The sequence below is a fragment of the Drosophila willistoni genome (assembly GCF_018902025.1).
Source record: "Drosophila willistoni isolate 14030-0811.24 chromosome XL unlocalized genomic scaffold, UCI_dwil_1.1 Seg141, whole genome shotgun sequence".
Taxonomy (NCBI): Eukaryota; Metazoa; Arthropoda; class Insecta; order Diptera; family Drosophilidae; genus Drosophila; species Drosophila willistoni.
The window spans coordinates 3,468,006-3,491,010 of record NW_025814052.1 but is presented as its reverse complement, the minus strand read 5'-3'; the positions used below and the strand labels follow the sequence as shown (position 1 = coordinate 3,491,010).

At 35.5% G+C, this 23,005-nt stretch overlaps 1 protein-coding gene across 5 annotated transcripts in view; it reads right to left on the bottom strand.

The window, feature by feature from the left end:
• Nucleotides 1-8,793: 8,793 nt before the first annotated feature.
• Nucleotides 8,794-23,005, bottom strand: part of LOC6649251 (protein scalloped) — a 58,487-nt gene continuing 44,275 nt past the window's right edge. For 2 of the 5 annotated variants that reach the window (XM_023179178.2, XM_015177207.3), the window contains exons 2-10: nt 20,112-20,239; nt 19,714-19,852; nt 12,805-12,935; nt 10,044-10,084; nt 9,788-9,980; nt 9,646-9,708; nt 9,401-9,573; nt 9,086-9,320; nt 8,794-9,023 (exon numbers count right to left, since the gene is read on the bottom strand). In XM_023179178.2, the coding sequence (XP_023034946.1) occupies nt 8,910-9,023; nt 9,086-9,320; nt 9,401-9,573; nt 9,646-9,708; nt 9,788-9,980; nt 10,044-10,084; nt 12,805-12,935; nt 19,714-19,852; nt 20,112-20,239 (1,217 nt within the window). In that variant the 3' untranslated portion in view covers nt 8,794-8,909. Of the gene's footprint in view, nt 9,024-9,085; nt 9,321-9,400; nt 9,574-9,645; nt 9,709-9,787; nt 9,981-10,043; nt 10,085-12,804; nt 12,936-19,713; nt 19,853-20,111; nt 20,240-22,091; nt 22,199-23,005 lie in introns of those variants that run through there. The other 3 variants (XM_015177205.3, XM_015177206.3, XM_023179179.2) reach the window with 2 other exon arrangements.

The window sequence follows — 23,005 nt, the reverse complement described above, 5'->3', positions numbered from 1 at the left end:
AACTTTGTTTTTCAACAGTTTTTTTTAGACGTAAACTAAAACAAAATGTAAAACTTGAATATTGAAAAACCTAAATTGAAGAACCAACAAAGAGAAAATACTTAAACAATGTGTTGGTTGTTTTGTAAATCATAACTAAATTTAATTTGGAATGCATAATGTAGAATGCGTATTTAGATGTTTTCATAGGTTGAAATGGTATATTAAAGTCACCAAAATGTGTGTAACAGGCAGAAGGAAGCTTCTCCGAGCCCTTAAAGTATATATATTCTTGATCAGGATCAACAGCCGAGTCGATCTAGCCTTGTCCGTCCGTCCGTCTGTCCGTATGAACACCTAGATCTCGGAGACTGTAAAAGCTAAACCACTAAATTTGGTATGTAGACTCGTGTAGTATGTAAAGTGATCAAGTTTATTTTAAATTTTTTGCCACGCCCCTTTCCGCGCCCACAATTTAAAAAAAGCGTTTATCTCAAAAACTATTCTAGCTAGAGACACAATATTTGGTACATATATTTGCTTAGTAAATGCGCACATTATGTATGTGTAAAGATTTTGCCACGCCCCTTTCCGCCCCCGTAATTTGAAAAAACTCGATTATCTCCCGTAATTTTCCACCTTACGCAATTAAATTTGGCACACTTAAATTTGATAGTAATATCCAGCAAAATACCAAATTTGAACAAAATCGGACAAAAAACAGTCGAGTTACGGATATAAACGTTTTTCCATAAGGCCAGAGTTGGCCGTTGGCTGGTGGGGGCGCCAGGGTGCTCGTATGCTTGAGTAAGCGAGATATTAAAATTGTGAAAATGCATTTGTTTAATAAATTTGAAACATTTGCTTTACTGGTGTATGGTATACCCAAGTCGGCGAGACGACTTACTTCATTTAATAAGTTTCTAAATGGTTTTATCCTGCTTTGTCGATATCTTTAACTAGACGGGTCTATGTAAATTCAATTTTATAATTACGCATACGCAATGTGTGCTTATATAGGTAAGGATAGACGTGGCCAAATTAATCCAAATTGTTTCCATTTTTTAAGCAGTTTGATAAAGTTTAAGCTCGTTAACCCATAAATAAGACTTAATGCCAAAAAAAAGCGACCTTTGGGCCGACGTTGGGAAATCATTTTAGTCCAAATCAGTAACCAAAAAAGTTCGAAATATTTTAAGGAGCCCTTTTAGACATTCAGGCCTAAAATTAGTTGCCATAACTCTCATTTATATAGTAGATTTGATGCTTTTTTGTTTTTTTAATATATTAAAATTTTTATTAATGCATTTCAGTGTAAAAATTAAAATGACACATTTTTCCTTACGTAAATTTCACATGTTTCTTCCAACTTTCTACTACTATAACTTCCTGTTTTTATCGCTCAACCCTTTTTGCTTTTTTGTTTTGTTTGTTGTTGTAATGACAAGTATATGTATATGTACCTATGTATATATAAAACAAAATACAATATACGAGAGGCTAAATAGATGAGCAATTGATTCTGATTCTGAAATCACTTGAAAATCAAAATCCATTGCAGACCAAAAGAACCCAATACATACATATATATATATATATATATATACATATTTCAATTACAATTAGAATCGTTTTGTGTAAATTTAATTGCAATTTTATTGTTTCCAGTTTATTATCTAATTTTATTTGCATTTCGCTTTTTGCTGCTGTTTGTTGTTGTTTTTCTTTAAGCACTTTTTCTTTTTAGTTTTTTTTTTGTTTTGTTTTTAATGTTTTTGTTGTTTTATATTTGTTTTGTTTGTCCTTGTATACAATTTACCGAAAACTTTCCCTTTCTTTGCTTTGCTTTGCCATCCTTTCTTTCTTTCTTTTCTCTGCCTTACGAAACAAAATATATAAGTGTAAAAGTTAAAATATATATTTAAATTTTCTAAAAGCCAAAATGTAATTTAAAAGATAACTTAAGTTGGTTGTTTGTTTTAAAAATAATATTGGGGGATTGCTGGCATTTTTAAATATAATTTCTTAATCCTCTTTTGTTTTTCAATTTTTTTGCTACGTTGTTTTTTGCACATTTTTTAGCTTAGTGAATTGATCGGTCGATCAACTACTATGTATATGTATGTATATATTATATACATATGTATAAATAAAAACCCAATTAATACGCACACATACTTATGCATGAAGTAAAGAAGAAGAAGTTTTCCCAAAGTTGTCCCAAAAATTTACCCCCCCCCACCCCAAAAAAAAATTGTGACTCAAATCTGATTTGATGGCAATTTTCAACAGGAACGTACATATGTATGTGTGTATGTGTGTGTGAATAGATGTTTCTATTCTTTTATAGCTCTCTAATAGCAAAAAAAAAAAAAACGAAAAATTTTAATTTTAAAAACTAAATTTCTTATAACTTTTTAGTTGTATGTATACTGCATGAATTCTATGTGTGTGTGTGTGTGAGTGTGTATATATGAAATATATTCATCAGATTCTTAAGAGAATTTTGAGATTTAGTAGCAAATTTTTTACTTTATTCCAGGGGTATAAAAGAGAGAGAGACGAAGAGGGAAGAAAGAGAGAGAATTATTTAAAAACTTATAGAGAATATCTGAATAAACTCGACAAATTTGTTAACAGTTCGTTTACCAGATTCAAAACCACAAAAATTAAGTATTATAAACACTTTTGAAATCTAAAATGCTGATCAAATCTGTTCAAATCCAATTAAACTGAAATGGATTTAAATTTAATTTTGAAATTTTCTATAATACCTTGTGATAAGTTCTGAAATTGTTTGCCAGGTTTAATACAAACTCTATATCTACAATGAAACCTCAATATAACAAACTTCGGCATAGCAAAAATCTCAATATAATCAATTTTTGATCAAGTCTCTTAAAAAAATGAAGTAAGTAAGTCGTCACACCGACTTAGGTATACCATACACCAGTAAAGCAAATGTTTCAAATTTATTAAACAAATGCATTTTCACAATTTTAATATCTCGCTCACTCAAGCATACGAGCACCCTGGCGCCCCCACCAGCCAACGGCCAACTCTGGCCTTATGGAAAAACGTTTATATGCATAACTCGACTGTTTTTTGTCCGATTTTGTTCAAATTTAGTATTTTGCTGGATATTACTATCAAATATAAGTGTGCCAAATTTAATTGCATAAGGTGGAAAATTACGGGAGATAATCGAGTTTTTTCAAATTACGGGGGCGGAAAGGGGCGTGGCAAAATCTTTACACATACACAATGTGCGCATTTACTAAGCAAATATACATACCAAATATTGTGTCTCTAGCTAGAATAGTTTTTGAGATAAACGCTTTTTTCAAATTGTGGGGGCGGAAAGGGGCGTGGCAAAAATTTAAAATTAACTTGATCACTTTACATACTACACGAGTCTACATACCAAATTTAGTGGCTCTAGCTTTTACAGTCTCCGAGGTCTAGGTGTTCATACGGACAGACGGACGAACGGACAAGGCTAGATCGACTCGGCTGTTGATCCTGATCAAGAATATATATACCTTTATGGGGTCGGAAAAGCTTCCTTTTGCCTGTTACATACAATTTGGCGACTTTAATATACCATTTGACCCTGTGGGTGTATGGTATAAGAACTAATATATAGTGGCTTAATAGACATCCCTTTAGTTTTGTTATATCGAGCTGTCAATGTGTAATTGAGCAATGCAGAAATTAATTATTGTATTTAAAAAATTTAAAACAAAATATGCATTAATAATGTTTCGATTTTGTATCAAAGACAGAATTAACACATTTGACCATCTCCTTTGAATGAGTTGAACTAAATGAATTGCTTAATAAATTTCAAGAAATTGCATCTTATTAAAAATTATAAAATTCAAAGCTTTAGTGGGGAGAGAAGTATCCTCCCCTTGCTTATACCTGGCTACGCCCTTGTTTGTCTTTAATTTCATAAACAAATCTCTCCCTTTCACTTTTGAACATTAAAACTTTGCTTAAAAAAAAAAAACTGAAGTAAATCAAATAAAATTTGGCTTGAAGAAAATTGCAAAAGCAAAAAACTAAAAAGTACATACATAATAATAAAAAGTTTTGGGTTAAAATTAGAAAATGAATATCGTTCGATTTGAATTATCATGATCTTGAATTTGTTTTCCATACTTTTATGGTTGTAATACTTTTGCTTCTCTGTTAGGCACTATTTCCTTTTAGCATTTCGGTTTCATTTCAACGTTTTTTTGTATGTATTTCCATTTTTGTATTTATTTATTTGTTTTTGCTTTGTTAATTAATGTATTTGTATTGTTGTTGTTGTTGTTGTTATTGTTGGTTGATTGATTTGCTTTTCGCTTAGCTATTAGACTTGCGTTCGTTTCTGTTTTTTTTTTCAGTGTTTCTGGGTTTTAAGTAATTTAAAGACCGCTTCTAGTAAAATATTTTCATGTACCCACATATATATCTATATACATGTATGTGTATGTATATATTGTATTTTTTCGTTAAATTTATTATTGTTATTTGTTATACCCCAAAAAATTTGTTAGTTTATTGTTGTTGCTCTCGAGAAAAATGTACAATTTTTTTGCGAAAATCGATAGTCGATTTTCGACTTTTTAGTTTTGTTTTTGTTTCGTTTTTGTGTTTTTTTTGTTGCGGTCCTTTCGTGTTATCATTTTTTAATTTTTGTGTGTATTTTTTTTCGTTTTTTTGTCTATTTTATTATTACATCATTATTATTATTACTAACAAAAAAATGCGTATTTGTTTTAGTCGTACAACAACGAAATACTTTACATTTATAAATATGTTAATTTTCTTCTTAAATTTTTCATTTAGATCTTTATAAGTATATATATATACATATATCCATTTGTTTAGATATATATGTATATGTGTATTTAAGAGACTTAAACATCTACATATACATTTAAATTTATAATTTTAATTTATACATTTACAATACAAGTTCGTTTTCTGTTTTGTTTTTTTTTTTTTTTTTAATGTTTACTTTCTTTAAATTAATTTATTTTATTTTATTATCATAATTTATATTGTATTCTTCTTCTCTTTTTTTTTGTGTTTCAACTTTTCGAGCTAAGTGAAAGCAATTTTTGAAATCATTTTTCTCATTTCCTCTTTAAATTTAAATTTAATTTTAATTGAAATTTAAATCAAATAGTTAATCATTTAAATAACGGTGGATCGTTCGATTCATGCTTTAATGAATTGCTTTACATACACACACACACACACACACAAACACACAGAGAGAGATGCAGACACACACACACATTTATATCTATATGTATGTGGCAAGTGGCAAAGAGAATAATAAACTTTAACAGAAAATTTCTGAAAAATAATTTAAATTCTGTTTTTTTCATTTATTGCCAAAATTATTAGTCTTCTTCTTCTTCTTTTACACACACACACACACATATATATATATATATACAGTGGCTCACAGCTTATTCGACCCACCTCATATTTCAAACTTTAAAGCAACATAACTTTTTTTGCAGTGGTGATATTAACAAAAATTAAATGCAGTTATGATTGTTAATGTTTAAACTTAAGAAAACAATCAACATTTATTATATATTATTTCAATTTTACGATAGGGTTAACAAAAACTAAAAAAAAATAACAATTCTATGTCACAGCTTATTCGACCCAATGACTTTATTCAACAGCTGCGATCATTCATTTCTTAGAATAACGGTTATTTTTTGACGTTTGCTTTAGTTGTTATGTCCGTAAGTAGATTTTGCACTTTTCATTCGATTTTTTCCGACAAAGCACGTTTTAGAGCCATGGGAAAGCGTACATCGATGGAAAAACGGGAATTGGTCCTTAAACATTTCAAAGAAGGACATTCTCGAAGGAAAATAGCTGAGTTTGTGGACATTCCCGAGTCCACTGTTAAAGGAATTATAAACCGTTTCGTCCAGGAAAACAGAGTCGAAAATAAAGGGAGAAAGGCTCCAAACAAAATATTAAGTGCGACAGATGAACGGATTATTGTCCGTAAAATTCACGAAAACCCAAAGATTTCGGCTCCAAAACTAGCTGTTGAGATGGAGGAAACAATTGGTAAAACGTGTTCTGCTGAAACCATACGCAGAGTTCTCAGGAATAACGATCTACACGGGAGAATCGCTAGAAAGAAGCCCTTTATAAGTAAGACCAACCGAGAATGCCGCTTTCGATTTGCAAAGGAGCATATAAGCAAGGACAATATCTTTTGGGAGCAAGTTATTTTCGCTGATGAGTCCAAATTCAACATTTTTGGCTCTGATGGACGACCCTATGTCTGGCGAAGAGCAAATACTGAGCTCCATGACAAAAATTTAAAACCAACCGTAAAACATGGCGGTGGCAGCGTTATGGTTTGGGCCTGCATGTCCTCAGCGGGTGTCGGGAGACTTGAGTTTATTGAAACAACCATGACAAAGGATATTTATCTAGATGTTCTTAAGAAAAATTTGGTCCAAAGTGCAGAGAGTCTTGGAATAAAAGAGAATTTCCGGTACTACCAGGATAATGATCCAAAGCACACTTCCGGCATTGTGCAAACCTGGTTAATTTGGAATTGCCCTCACGTCATCAAACCACCGGCACAGTCACCAGATCTCAACGTGATTGAAAATTTGTGGGCAATTTTGGACAATAATATCCGAAAGAGGCAAATAAAAAACAAAAATGAGCTAAAAACTGCCCTTATTGAGGAATGGGCCAAAATTGGCTCGGAAATTACCCGAAAACTGGTTGCATCAGTTCCAAACCGGCTGAAAGCTGTTGTAGAACAGAAGGGAGGCCACACCAAATATTGAAATATTAAAAATATGACTTACATCTAGAATAGTGACCCTTTAAATTAGTTGGGTCGAATAAGCTGTGACATAGAATTGTTCTTTTTTTTTAGTTTTTGTTAACCCCATCGTAAAATTGAAATAATATATAATAAATGAAGATTGTTTTCTTAAGTTTAAACATTAACAATCATAACTGCATTTAATTTTTGTTAATATCACCACTGCAAAAAAAGTTATGTTGCTTTAAAGTTTGAAATATGAGGTGGGTCGAATAAGCTGTGAGCCACTGTATATATACATATGCTGTACACATATCGAAAATTTTAAAAGCCCTCCCCGTGTTCTCTAAAACTTATTGCCAAAAAAAAAACATCTTCTTCTTCTTCCTTTACTTTGTTGTGTGTGTTTTTCTTGTGTTTTTTTTTTGTTTTTCTTTTTTTTTCTTTTTTAAATTAAAACTTAAGCAATTCTTTACATCATTTAAAAGCTATTTAACAAAAAAAAAAAAAAAATTATAATAATATTATTATTATAATAATAAAATAATTAGTCATACATTGGGACAAATACACATAGCACAAAAAAAAAAAAAAAATACTACTATGCATTTCCCTTGTGGCGTTATTGTTGTTGCTTCTTTTTCGATACTTGTTTGTTTGTTTTTTTTTTTTTTTTCTTGCGTTCTCTATTAAAATCAGCGCACACAAACAACAAAAATTCAATGTTGTTGGGGTGGGAAGAGGGAACAGGGGGACAGGGAAAAAGAGAAAAAAAAAAAACAAAATACAAAAACAAATTACACACAAAAAATATTTTTTAAGTAACTTTGAGATCATTTAAATGTATTTTTGATGTAAATGTATGTAAAGAATTCTTTTTCTTTTATGTTTCATTCTTAAATTTAGCATTTTAGTTTAAATTTAATTCTGTTTTTTTTCTTTTTGTTTACAAAACATCCGCAAAGCAACTTTTTCCACATTGAACGCAATTTTCGATTGAAAAATTGAATGCAAAAACAAAAGAAGAAACCAACAAAAAGTGACCCAGACACACACACACACACACACGCAAAGACACACATCGACGGAATTTTCACAAATATATATACGTGTATATGTATGTATATATATATATATATATATATATATATATATGTATATAGTATTGTCTTGAATAGATTACAAATCGTTTGCCCCGTTTCACCTAATATTATCATCATTAATCAAAGGTTGTCTGCATTTGTTTTGTTTCTTGTTAGTTCTAGGTCACTTTCTTCTTGTTTAAGCTAACTTATGTTGAGTCCCTAGCCTCCGGGGGCCTTTCGCCAGCTGATGGATTGTTGGCACCAGCTACCGCAGCGGCCATGGCAGCAGCAGCGGCCACATTCACCTGTCGCAACATGCGTAACTCTCGATCAGAATCGATATCATCTGCTGTTGCTGTTGCTATGGATGATGATCCTGTTTCTGCTATTGCTCCTGCTCCAGCTACAGCTCCTGTTGTTCTTGTTGTTGTTATTGTTGTTGTTGTGTCGTGTTCACGGCCGCCACTTAAATTAAGTGCTGAACTTTCATTAGTATACTCTTTGAGAAACTGTTCATATGTGGTAAGTTGTTGCTGCTGCTGCTGCTGTTGTTGATCATTGGCAACAGCATTGGTATAGGGCGGTGGTGGTGGACGTTCCTCATAGGAGACAAGATGTGGTTGTGGCTGCAGTTGATAGCTTTGCTCTGTAGCAGTTTGAGCATAGAGCACCTCATCCACTTGCAGGGCCGTCATTGAGGCTAAACCCTGAGGTGATGTTGGCGATTGTTTGATAATGGCGACGGCGGCTTCTGCTGCTGCTGCTACTGGTCCTCCTCCTCCTCCTGATCTATCGATTTGTGTGATTCCTTCAGTGTTGGTGGTTCTAGTATTAATGCTGATGTTTGTATTACTATTGTTGTTGTTGTTGTTGGTGGTGGTGTTGTTATTATTATTGTTGTTGCTGCTGCTGCTGTTATTATTGTTATTGTTATTATTATTATTATTGCTGCTGTTGCTGTATTCGCTGATTTGTGCATTGGTGGGGTTTGCGGACAGATGATTGGGCGCTGCTTCATGCAGCTCATGCTATTCCTTTATAAGGCGATAGATATGATGCGTGGTACCGCTATTCTGGGCCGCCACCTCGAACACATACGCTATGCATAGCAGTGTCTCTTCCGTTTCACGCGCTCGCATTACCTATAAGAGAAATAATCAATTAATCTTTAGAATTGTTTGTTGCTGTTTTGGTTTGTACTCACTTGCAATATTGTAAAATTCTCAAGTACACTGTTCATCATATAGCGTTCAGGTAAATTCTTTAGCTTTTGTATGAAATTAATCATATATTCGCACATAGGTGAACGCTGTATGCGATATACATAGCGATTGTTCTCTAAACGTGAATATTCACTTTCCACTTTCTCCACCACCTGTTTGCCAAAGGAGCAAACGATTGTCGAGCAGACAAGTTCAATATTCTCATTGCTTTCATATCTATGAGATGAGAAATTGAATTTGAAATAAGAGCAGTTGCTATCGATAATATCAATTTGGCATGAGTTAGTTTCACTTACTGGCTGGTTACACCATAGAAATCCCCCGTTTCGCTGCCAGTCGTTATATCTGTATTGAGATCCGCCCAACATTTAACCAAATAGAATGCATTTTGCGGACCTTTTTCATAGAGATCTTTGAGACCGCCGGATTTTTCCGGAAATTTATCGAATATCTGTCGTATATCAACTGTCTGTAAATCAAAAGAAATTCATTTTAATTTTAAAAAACAATAAAAGTAGTCGAAAATATATAGAATACATACCTCTAAAAGTGGATCGGAGAAGGATGGCTTACCGCCCAATTGTACAAATAGGTGACGGTTATACTGAAATATTGAAAACAAAGAGTGTTGTGTGCTTAGAAAGTCCAATCCCATTCGGTTTTTGGGGGTTCAGGGTTCTTACCATATCATCTCTTTGGATTTCCATGAATGCCGTAAACTCTAGCAAACGGAATTTGTGCGTGGCAATGGCCCTTCCCTCCCATGGCAATTGTGCGGCCGGTAGACCAGCATCGATATCACCCGATACCGCTGTCGAGGGTTTCCCGGCTGGATATGGTGGCTGGGCGAACGGCTTAATGCTGTAATCATAGAAACTATTGTGGTCAATGCAAATGCGTATGTTTTCATTGATGTTCTAGAGGGATTTGTCAACTTACTCTTGCGACGTGCTCGGCTGTAATCCCGGTTGCCAAAATTGCTAAAACAAAGAGAAAAAAAACCAAGTTAGTTTATGGTTTCTTTAATCTTTCCCTTTCAATTAGAATGATATTTGTTGTTGTTGTTGTTGTTGTTACACAGGATGAGTTGATCAAATGGCTGGCGAGAGCTTTACTTGGCGAGTATTACATACAAAGGATACAAAAATTACGTAAACAAACTGTTGTTTGTACGCCAAAACTACCAAAACCCCACAAAAAAAGGTTTTCATTTTAGAAAATAATAGAAAAAAAAAATTTTTTTTTTGAACATTAAAAAAAATTTTTTTTTCTGTTTCTTAAGTTTTTTTTTGTTTTTTTTTAAGTTTTTTGTTTTTTTTTTCTTTTTTAATTATTTTAGTTGCATTTCAAAAAGCAAGGAGTCGATTTCAATGAGCAAGCGAGCGGTGGCTGAGCGCACTGGTGGCCATGTCTAAAGGGGGATATTTTTTCCAGGGGGGTTGCCGAGAGGGAGTAGATTTTGAGTGTGGGTCGGGCAGGCGGGCGCTGGGTAGAGAGACACATACACATACAATATACGAGAGACAATTAAAATTACACACAGAGACACACACACACAGATACACACATATATATGTATATATGAATACAGGATGACAAGCCCAGGTGGGTTGGAGGTAAGCCAAAGATTAAGACAGAGACATGGAGCAATAGAGATAGAGAGAGGAAGAGAGACAGAGCGCAAAGGAGAGAATGTACCGATGATTTTTAATGAAGTTAGAGCTATTATCACACACACACATAGATCGAGAGAGAGAGACAGTTAGGAAGAGACAGTGAAAAAGAGTGGGAGGAAGAGACAGAAATTGCTTTAGCTAGAAAAACAGAGAAAGATACAGAGAGCAAGAGAGATAGAGAGAGCCAACCAGTCAGCGAGCGAGCGAGCGAGCAAGAGGGCAAGAGCGAGCGATCTAACTGATGATGCTTTTGTGTGGTGTGGTGTGGTGTGGTGTAATGACTGCGTGGTTCAGTGGTTGAGTGGGTGATCACACACAAAACAAAACATATAACACAAAAGACAAATGCAATGCATGTGTGTGGTGTGTGGTGTGTGGATGAGCGATAGTATCCTAAGTATGATTCATCAATAATGCTTTAAGGCTCTACACACTATTCGTTATCGATAACTACAGAACTGCAGGACTAATCGGTGAGCTAATTATCGGGTTTTTAGCTTAATTAAGGAATTAGCACAACGTTGCAGTTGAGAATGAAATGTACAAATATACATATAGTAAATAGGATTATATAGAGGGTGGCATGAGTTATCGATTCCATTTTGCAGGGCACTTATCGTTGTCGATTTTTGGTGTTATGTTTTAGTATTTTTGCAGTGGAGTAGATGATGATGATGATTGATTGGCGGATAGACGATCAGTGGGTAAATTTAAAACATTAGCTTACGCCCGGATACAACGGCGGGTGGTGTAACGGCGGCGGCGGTGGTGGTGGTGCTGTTGCTGTTGCTGTTGCTGCTGCTGCTGCTGGAGTCAGTTGGACTGTAATCGGCGACGTTGAAGTGGAAGTCGATGTATCTGCTGCAGTTGAGCCACTGGCTTGTTGTTGTTGCTGTTGTTGGAGATGATAAGCAGCTGCCACAGCTGCCGCATGGTGGTGATGATGATGATGCGGATGCGGATGCAAATGTGGCGGTGGGTGTGGGTGTGAGAGTGGGTGGTGGGGCAAATTGTGATGGGAATGGGCGTGTCGAATTGGTGATGTTGTAGATGACAGCGATGTTGCTGCTGTCGGTGATGCCTCTGCAACGGATACTGTTGCTGCTGCAGCAGCAGCGGCGGCGGCGGCAGCGGCTGCAGCTGCGGCCACAGCTACTACATCCACCTGTTGTTGTTGTTGGTGATGATGATGTAGATGGGCAGGATGTGGTGGTGGTGGTGGTAAATGCTTCGGATGATGGTGCGACTGTTGATGTTGCTGCTGTTGTTGTTGCTGCTGCTGCTGCTGCTGCTGTTGTTGATGTTGCTGTTGGAGGTGGAAATGGTGGGGATGGTGTTGTTGGTGGTGCTGCTGCAATTGCTGGTGATGTTGGTGGTGGTGGTGGTGCTGCTGTTGCTGCTGCTGCTGATGATGATGGTGGTGGTGGTGGTGGTGATGATGGGCACCCACCGCTGATAATGCCGATGCAGCCAACGCCAAATTATTTGCCGCCTGAGCGGAGACAATCTGTGAACTGGTCATGGTGCTCATTGCCTGCAGTGTCTGCTCTTTCTCGTTAAGTAAATGCAAGGAGACACCGTTCGGTTCCTGGAATAAAGTTGTTTAAGGGACACGAATGGACACGAATGTTTTGTGGGCTGGTTTTTTTTTTTTTGTGTTTAAGGTTGTCATGGATAAGCTCATCTCTAACAATCTAGAGGCCCGCTAGAATATCTCAAGAAAGCCTAAAGGGAGATAGGGAGAAAATGGGGGCGAGAAACAAAGAGAGAAAGAAACGAGCCCCCAACTTGCAACTCTGACCAAAATCTTCCTGCCTTGCTTTTTATGCTCTATAAGAATATCGCCATTTTCATTTAGAAACTCCTCAGTTATAATTGCGTCTTCATTACCATAGATTCTTATATATTCAAGATTCAAGGGTCGAGAAATTCTCATATTACACTTATGACAATGTAGAAGGCGGAGGGGGGTTTTTTTTTTTTGGGGAATTCACGTGATGATAGATGATGAAAATTCAACTTACGACTTTGATTTTCGCTTGGATTTCACGCAGTTTCCGTCGGGCTAGCACTTGGATGTGAGAACTGACTTGTTTACGGGTTCTCGTCTTACCCGTACGCAGTTTGATATAGCGTGCAATTAGCTCATTTCGGCCTGGAAGAAACAAATACACAAAGAAGTCAATAATCAATTAATCAAAAAATAGCCCTTATAATTCCCAACTTGTTTAAGCGTCTTATGAAATGAAATGAATTCTATAGAAAATTATGATAAATTCTATTTTACTACAAGTTGGTTTTTCTCTCATTTGATACACAATAGATTTGTTTGTTGATATTAAATATTTGCATTTCCGCGACTGGTTAAAGCATTAAAGCATTCCGCTTTGAATTTATGCGAGTAATTGTAATTCGCTGGAAATTTTCTTCAATTGTGTTAAAATTTAATCTCCAGGGTTTTATCACGACGACGACAATTTCACGTGCAAGGCAAATGTTAGCCTTGCCATCGACCCATCTTTGACTCATCCCTGTGCCATTCCATACCAAGCCTGCTCTCCCTCCCTTACTCCTTCACCACTTCTTCCCCATCCCCTTTCTATCCTTTCAATTCATGGCCTTAAGTTTGCCTTCGCCATTATCAGCCATGGGGCATCCTTTTTGTATCTGTGTGCCGCTGTGTGTTTGTGTGTGTCTAGATGGGTGTGTGTGTGTGTGTGTGTGTGTGTGCTTTTGTATATTGTACGTACGTTTATGCGTTCACTAATTACATTCTTGGCATAGTTTCAGTTCTAACCGAATAAAATATTTTCAGCGACTCAAATCCCCAGCCAAACAGAGAGACGGGCGGACGAACAGACGTAGAGACAAACGGATGGACGGACAGACGGACGGACACGTATATTGCTAAAGCTCAACCACCCGGTAACTCCACCCTCTAATTGAAGTTAAATGGAGATGGAAATGGAGATGGATATAGGATATGCGAGAGTAAGACCCAAAAAGACGCCTTATAAATACATACAGAAAGATAGAGAGAAAGAGAGAGAGATAGAGAAAGAGAGATAGAAAGAGAGGGAAAGAACGTGACTTAAAAGAAATATAAGATGTTGAGTTAAATTCCATACTTTTGTATTCTCAGTTTGAAAAACTTTATTACAGACACATTGTAAATTGAATTAATACCAAAATATTGCTGCTAGATTGTAATAAATTCATAATCCAAACATATCTTGATTGGTTTGATACTCTTTCTGATTTTCTCCAAAATTTTTTTATAGACAAAATGAAAATGCATTTTGCCTTTCACTTGAATGTCAAATAAAACTCAAATGAATAAAATTAATGGCAATTTCTTCAAACATAATGCATATTACATAATTTCGAATTGTATCGAAAATGCAATTCAACTGACCATAAAATAGATATATATTGACCTTAAGTTCAATCTACAATTGAATGTGCAACTTAATTGAATATGAATATGAACATGAATGTATATAGTATATATTCAACACGCAGATATCATAAAAATCAAAGAATATAAAAACATCATAAAAGCAGACAGTAGCATATATAAATGTTCATCTACACACACACACACACACACACACTGATAAATACATAGACATAAACGGGGTGCGTCAAAGGTTAATCAGTCAATTAAGGCGTCAAGTTTTATCGTCATATATTTCACTTGAGATGTTAAACGAGAGATCAAACTTAGAGAGACAAGAGAGAAGAGCAGACTGTCTTTGGGTTTCAAACTATCACAAGGGTAAATCAAGAGAGAACTTCATACAAAACATAACGAAAACAAAAACTTATATCGTGTTTAGAACCAAATCTATAAGTATTCTATTCTAGATGAAATGATTAACAATTTAAACTATAGTAAGTATTGGGTCAAACGACTCATTTTAGTTCCACTAACTCACTGAGTTCCTCAATAAAGTTAGCTGCTTCTTATATTTTCTTTAAAGAAAAAAGATTCTGATAAAGATATCACCCCTTTTACTTTTATTTAACGCCCCCAAAGTTGGTAAACAAAAGTTGTGATTTCAATAATTTAAAAAAGGTGGCCAAAACGATCCTAAAGATATGGAAATATGTTGTTCAGCCTTACATCATTTAACTAAATCAATAGAACTAAACTTAGAACATGGGAATGGGAATGTATATCTGATATTTAAATTGATTTATATAACCTTTATGATAATCTGTTGAAAATTGTATTAAACTGCATGTAAACTGGCTTCAAAATCTATAAATCAGCCACCCACCATCATTAGCCAAAAAGTTTCATTATCATGGGGCATATTTGTGGTGGCCAACAGCAGCAGCAAGTTGTAGGCCACAAATTTCACAGCCCCCGAGTACGTATAGTTGAAGCCGCCCCTCCTCCCGCTGTGTGTGGACTTTGTGTCATGTGTCATAATAACGGGTAGCCGCCAGTTTGTTCTCTCCGCCCGCCCCGACCCTTTTGGCCAACGCTATCGATGCCGCCGCTGACTATGTAAATATTTGAAGAGTTAACAACCAGACAATGGTTATATTTTTCACACATAACACCATCGACTCGACTCCACACACACACCCACACACCCACACACACACACACACACACACACACACACACACACAACTATGTAGTCTAGTAACCGCCCAAACCGACCATCAACCAGCGATTTTTCGTGGCCAATATCCTGCTTTTAGTGGTCCTGCCGCCTCCTCTTTTGTGTTGTATTCTGCAGATAGTTTTGTGTGATTTTTATTTTGAATTTTTTGTTGCAGGGTTTGCATATTTCTTCTTTATTTTTTTTTTTCAGAGAGTGAACTTTCACTGGCCCAAAGAATGTTTATTGATCAAAACATTTCAACGAGCTAAACCAAAAAGATGCAAAATTTGTTTCAATTTTTAAATGATTTGGGTCACCAACCAACCAACCAACCAACCGAACGAAAGACAACAAAAAAACAATCAAGAATTGTCCTTCCACTCCTGTGACTTTCTGTCCAGTTGGTCCTTCGTTGGTCGTTCGGTGTCGATGTCAAAAACACAAAAAAAGAATCCTAAAAACTAGGTAGAACCATGAAAAAAAAAGTGAAAATTAATTACTTGCTGGAAACCCAAACATGCACACATGGGCTTAGTCAGAGAGGCCAAAACGAGGGCCTTTGAAAAAGGAATTTCGAATGGAAATTCAATGTTTTCTTTTTGCTCGTTCAGTAGTAAATAATTTACATAAATGTTTACAAATATCACTCCTCTCTTGGAAGCCATTTTTAACCCTTTGAATGTGACATAACTTCTTGATGTGACTTTTGATTTTCGTGCCGTAATGACTAAGAAGACTAAGAAATGTTTGTTCAAGTTGTTAATTGCGAAAATAATGTTATGTAGCAGCCGTCCCCGCCGCCCCCTTCTTAGATAAGAAGCTGACACTGACTACGCCCTGTTCTTATATAGGGAATATGCATGCAACAACATAATAGACGAGAACACGGACATGGATACGGACACGGACATGGCTATGGACATGACTATGGACAAGGGCCAGGACCACCCAAAAAGGAAGCAAGAAAAAAAAAAAAAACCAGAGGGCCAGGGCTAACTTCGACCGCGTCAGTTTGTATACCCTTGCAACTTTTTTGGTAAATCTTTCCTTACCTTTATAGCCATCAAAGTGGAAAAACGTTTGCAAAAGAACGGCCTACAATCTTAGCATAGGAAATAACGAAGATATTGATCAAAGTCACTGTTTTCCACCGTTCGTTCCTATGGGAGCTATATGATATAGTTACCCGATCCTTTTTAAATTTGGCACAGCAATCGCGTCAAAAGTAAGGAAGTTATCGACAAAAGTCACTGTTTTCGAAAGATCGTTCCTATGGGAGCTATATGATATAGTCACACGATCTTAATCAAATTTGGCATAGTCGTTTCTATGTGTAATTAACTCACCAATATTAAATTTCATGACAATAGCTCAGAAAATAACGAAGTTATTGAGAAAAGTCACTGTTCGTGACTTTGCCATTTGTATGGGAGCTATATGGTATATCCGTCTGAATCCGAGATATACAACACCTGCAGTATATACAAGCTTACATGCAAAATTTCAGATCTGTAGCTCTAACGGTCTAGGAGGAGTTTGCGTTGATACGATCCAGACGGACGGACGTATGGACGGACGGACGGACATGGCTATTTGAACTCGTCTCGTCGTGCTGATCAAGAATATATATACTTAAGAGATGCTTCCTTCTATGCGTTGCACACTTCTGACCAAAATTAATATACCCTTTTTGCAAGGGTATAAAAATTGAAAGAGGGGCTCAATCTAGCTAGAATTTGGAGTCCTTGCCTGTGGACTAACTTTTGGGTGTAACTGTGTGTGTGTGTGTGTGTTTGTGTGTCCGTACGGGTTGGGCTGGCTGAATGGATGATTCTCACCAACATAAAATGAAAACAATATCCCCTTGGGACATAAATTACAAAAACTTGTTGTTTATGCGTGTGCTGTAGACATCTCAAATAAAGCACGCAGGACCAAGTCAGACGACAACAACAACAACAACATCAACAACACGGCGTATGATGACAATAAGAGAAGCAAAACGGTGACCCACCTTTAGAGAGGCACGTATGCATGTACCTAGGATGGCTGGCAGGTTGGGCTAGGGAGGTGCAAAACGTATAAACGTGACTTTGGCAATGCAAAATTCTCTATATGTAAAACCATTATCTCACTGTGCTACCTATTTACCTAATGGAATTTCAATAATCTGAATGAATTATCTCAAAAGTGTAGCTTTTTAACGATGAGCAAGGACTATCCAACCCAAAGAAAGGAACGATAGTCCCCTATATATAAATACATATGTTAAACTTATTTCTTGTAGTATTTTCATTGATTAACATTAAAAAAAAACGGCCTTTTTACTTGTAATTCTTTTTTGAAATATCCTTTAACAATCTAAAACAAATATTTGATTTGAAACTGTCGTCTTCTAATAGTTTTTTTTTTGTTTTAAACAAGAAAAGACAATACACCTCGACCTTACACAATTCTTTCTTTTGGCACGTCTTAAACATCAATCTTAACCAATTGCTTATATTGATTTTAGTTTAAATAAATTTTCAATAGTTTGTTTAAATTTTCCTTTTATAAGCATAGCTCCTTAAAAGGCAATTAGAGACATGATGTAAAAGGATCTGCTCATTCAGATAAAACGATCAATTTGAAATCTATTAGAAATTACAGAACTAAAATGTTGTCTGCTGTCTAAAAGAAGTGAAGTTCATCCAAATCAACAGTATTTTGGAAGCTAAACCCTTATCTTGTTTATATCTCTTTTAAGAGAGATTCGCTCAATATAATGTTTTCAGGGGAACTTAAGGGAGAACCACATATGGAATAGAATAAACTATAAACGAATAAACTTATATCAATAATTCGTGTTTTTTTTTTTTGTAATTGGAATTTGATAAACAAAACTGAACCATTCATTAAATTTAAACAAAACAATTAAACCTTTTCACAGTTTTGTAGTGATATTTAGTTTTTTTTCCCGTTTTGCTCTCTGCTCTCTACTGACCTTGAAATGTCAGATTTTTATATAATCTGCTTTCCGTAAATGAAAAGTTAAAGACAGATTCTTGTTATTAAATGCAATTAATTAACCTAAGATAAGCGAGAAATGTGGTAAAAGACAGCTGCTTATTTTGGCTCTCAAAAAAACTGTTGGCTAATAGATCTTCAAGTGAGGATCAACTTTTTTCTATTACCTATTATATTGCTTTTTGTTTATAGATTAATTTAAAGCTGATTGTTTTGCTACTTCTGATGAAACGAAATTACTTCGTTTTAGCTCTTTATTCTTTTAATTCCTTTCATGCTAATATTAATGTCTCTTACTCTCAATCTTCTTGGTCTTGGTTCTCCAATCAAAGATGTATCTCTAGCAAAATGTAAAACAATTCATTCTTTGTAATTTGTTCTTTGGCTTAACCTAAAAAACCAGAAAAAGAAGATTATCTACCTTTATTTTCCTGTTTGACTCTTTTTTTCTACATGAAACACAAGTGTCGGGAAAAAAAAGACCCAAGGAAAGACGAAGACGAAGCATAACAGAAGGTAGACAGAAACATTTGGCAATGTAATTCCAGGATTTTTTTTGGGTGCGGCATGGCAAAGGATGATGAACAGCAAGGACAGGAGAAAGACACAGATACAAAAGACGAAGACGAAGACAAAAAAGTCGGCGTGTCGCATGTCCTTGCTTTTAATTTTGTGTCGCTTTTTCGTTTCGTTTGTTGCTTTTGGGCAAAAGAGTTTTATTATATATATGTATATGTACGAACCACAAAGTTCAGAGTTTTAGTTGTCAACTGAATTTTTAGGTGGGTTACATACATACATACAAAATATCCATGTCAGTTACACCGTGTCAAAGTTTTCAACGCCTTCTGCCTGTTGCCATTACCAACCCTCCTTCTGTTCATGGAGCACCCAACAAGGATTTCAATCTAAACACCGTTTCCCGCTTTCTCGTAACACTAAACACAAAGCTTTCACTGAAAGAGCCACAGTTGGTGGGGGGATTTGGTGGGGGCAGGCTCAGGCTCAAGGTTCAAAGTACGGAATTTATGTTTTCTTCCTTGCCGCAAAACACACACACACACACAGAGAGATGTATATGTATGTGAAGGATAGGATACAACATACCAAAAAAAAAAAAACAGAAAAAAAGCAACCGCAAAATTCCTGTTTTGTTATTTGTTTCGTGTGTGTGTGTTCTGCGGTAACTTTTATCGTGCAACTTTCGTCTCTATAAGAGTATATATATACATATATATACCTACAATACATAGACATACACACATACATATATGTATGTATCTAGTCCAACTATCAAATAATACTTACCATACATTTTACCCTCATCGGATAATATGATTTTTCTGCGTCCACATGGTGGATATATTGATAGGGCCTCTTGAAAGCTTTGTTCGATGTCTGGACTCCAGACACCCTCGGCATCAGCAGATGATAAATCTTTTTCATCCTATTTGAAAAGACAAAACGATTACAATTAGTTTCAATTTGTTACGCTTTACCAGACACTAAATCTAATCGAAACATTATTATTCAAATCATAAATTGACATCAATTGGTTTTTTGTCGAATCCAAGAGCAGAAAGCAAGAGTTTTTGATTACCCATTGCATATTTTTGGGGGCGAATATGCCCAATTTCGCATATGTGTTAGCTAGTTACATAATCTTTCGTTTATGATGTCGTGTTGGAATGAAATGGAATACTTACATCGCTCATATCGCCGACATCCAAATTTTTACTATCCACCATGCTGCCATTTGTGTCTGCCGATCCCAGAGGACCCGGAGGACCGGCATTCACTGGTGTCCACGGAGATGGTATGGTGCCGGGTCCAACTGTAAATAAATAAGAGAAAAAAACGAATATTAGAATTGACAATTTGAAAGGTTTCATCTTGAGGCTACTTGCCCTCCCCCTTCCCGCCGCAAATCTCACTTTCCCACACCCAGAACGACAACAACAACAATAACATTAAATTGAAGCAACAGCAAAAACAAAAACAAACACCGGGTCGGGCCGGGCCGGTTGAATGAGACAGGGACAAGAGTGTTGATATGTATTATGAATTTGCGTGTGGCTGCCGCCTGCTAACTGCTATCTGACTGCCAGTTTCAGATGAAAAGCGCTTCAGCACGCACTTAAGTACGTTTTTCATTTCATATATTTAACAATGTGTCGACATACATATGTATGTGTGTATACATAGAAGGGAATGGAACGCGAAAGCCGGCTTTTCCGGCATGAGGATTGAGGATTGCGGAGAACTGCTTGATTATGGCTTTGCTCCCTTTACCCAAGAGGTATGTACAGGTGGGCACCTACATATTTGTAGATTGATAATCATCAGCCAAATTATGTTTGGGTGTACATGTGCGTGTGTGTGTGTGTGTGTGTGTGTGTGTGGTATGCTCAAGTGTAATTCAAGCTAAGCGATTAAATCATCATCCATCATTCAAGACAATCCAATATTACATTTACATCAAAAACTTAGCCATTAAATGGAAAAAAAGCTTTGATTAAAGTAGTTACTTCTGAGTAAGAAATGGCGATAGAGAGACAGAGAGAACTAAAGACTATCAATTCCAACATAAATATTTAATTGAGCCTTAAAACCACTTTTCAGACTAGATCCAACTAATCATTATTAAGTCAAAATGCTGAATTAAGAAAAACAAGATAGAAAGGATAGATTATGGAAAAGTAGATCTTAAATTTTTATTTTTATTAGTCATTTTCAAAATTGTTAACCTTTTTAGGACCTAATCCAAATGGGTTCACAAAAAACAAATGGTCATTATCTTTGACAGGTTTTATCCTTTTGATATCGTTTCCATTAGTAAGTCTCATCGAACTTCAATTATGTGATATTATATGCAAATTAGGTGACTTTTAAAAAAATTATTAAAAATTGAGAATTGGAAAAACAAAACGTTAAAATTATGACATTTTTTCTTGAAATTTTCTTATTCTGTTTAGAAATTTAGAGATTTGATTGTTGCTTTTTCCAAAACATTAAATAAATTCATTATATATATATTTTTGAAGTAATTATATTATAAATTTACAAATTACAAATTAAATGTTGTTTCTCTCTTAATGCGTTTGAAAAGGCAATCAAATTGCAAATATTTAATATGGGAAAGTTCAGAAGTTGAGAAAGAGAATGTAACCATTGATTATGAGATATGAGATCTGAATATTTTCTATGTTTCATTGGCATTCAACTTGAATCGGTTATACGAAGTTATAATGGTTAAGCATAAGCAAAAGTTCTTTAAAAAAAAGAAACATTTTTCTGTATTTTATTTGATGGCTCTTTTCATATGAATGCAAAGTGCAATTGAGTCAAAACACAATGCATTTATCTATGTGGACACAAGATAGTATTTTTAATGATCGCTAACGGTAATTTCCAGCTACTCAAAGATATTCATTCTTTGGCTATATGTATGCAATCAACGTTCAACTATTAAAAGTGACTTAATAATGTTTGACAAAAGAGAAACAGCAGAAAACGAAATGTTATTCAATAGACCCTCTGAGCCTATCAGTTTACACACACACACACGCACACACACACACACACGCGCGCAAGTAGAAAGGTCGAAGAACCATTAGACGGGTTTGCTTATCATTGACAGACAGACGGTCAGTCTCGGTGTATTAGGCAGGTAAAAGTAAACTCACCCGATAGTGTTTTGAATTCCTCAAGGGAATCCAAATGCTTAGAGAACGGCGCCACCTTAGAGCCGTTGTCGAAATCGTTTTTTAAATAAATTTTGATAGAATTGAAAATTTCAGCAAAGGAAAAACAAGTAACAGCAAAATGAACACACAAACAAACACACACACAAAAAAAAACTAATTAAGGCTTTTGCAACACTTTATCTTCGTGATCTAAAGACTTTTCAACACTGATTTGCAGGAAGTATATATATTTTTCCTTTTCAACACTGGCAACTCTATTATTACTATTAGCACTAAAAGCTTCGTTTACTATTCGTTTTCAACTCTTTTATGAGTTTACAACTCGTTGCATTTGCAATTATCCTTTTTTGCTCTTGCTTTTTTTATTTTTGTTTTGTTTTGTTTTCACATTATCATCATCATCGTCGTCGTCATGATTATCCTCATGGTCGTCGTTGTAGTCGTTGTCATCATTAACACTGTCGTGTTTGTCATCAAAACCGATTAACCGAGTTTTTGTGCCCAAACCGAAAGCAACCGAAAAAAAAACAAAACCAAAAAAGGAAGCACAACAATAAAAACCAAGTGGAAAACGCTAACGCGCGCGTCTGTTTGATAGGAACGCGCAGTTGAAACTGAAAATGCCTTTTATTTTCCACTAATTTTTTTTTTTCGTTTTTGTTGTTGTTGTTGTCTTCTTGTCGTTTTCGTATTTGGTTTTTGTTTTTGGGTTTTCAGGGGATGATGGTTGGCTGGCTGGCTGGCTGGCTGGATGGCTGTTTCTCTTGGTTGTTCTCAACACAGGATGCAGTGCACACACAATTAAGGGAAGGCCGAAATGTCGACGTCAACGTCGACGCCAACTGTGACTGTGACTGAGACTGAGACGGAGACGGAGACCGAGACTGAAACTG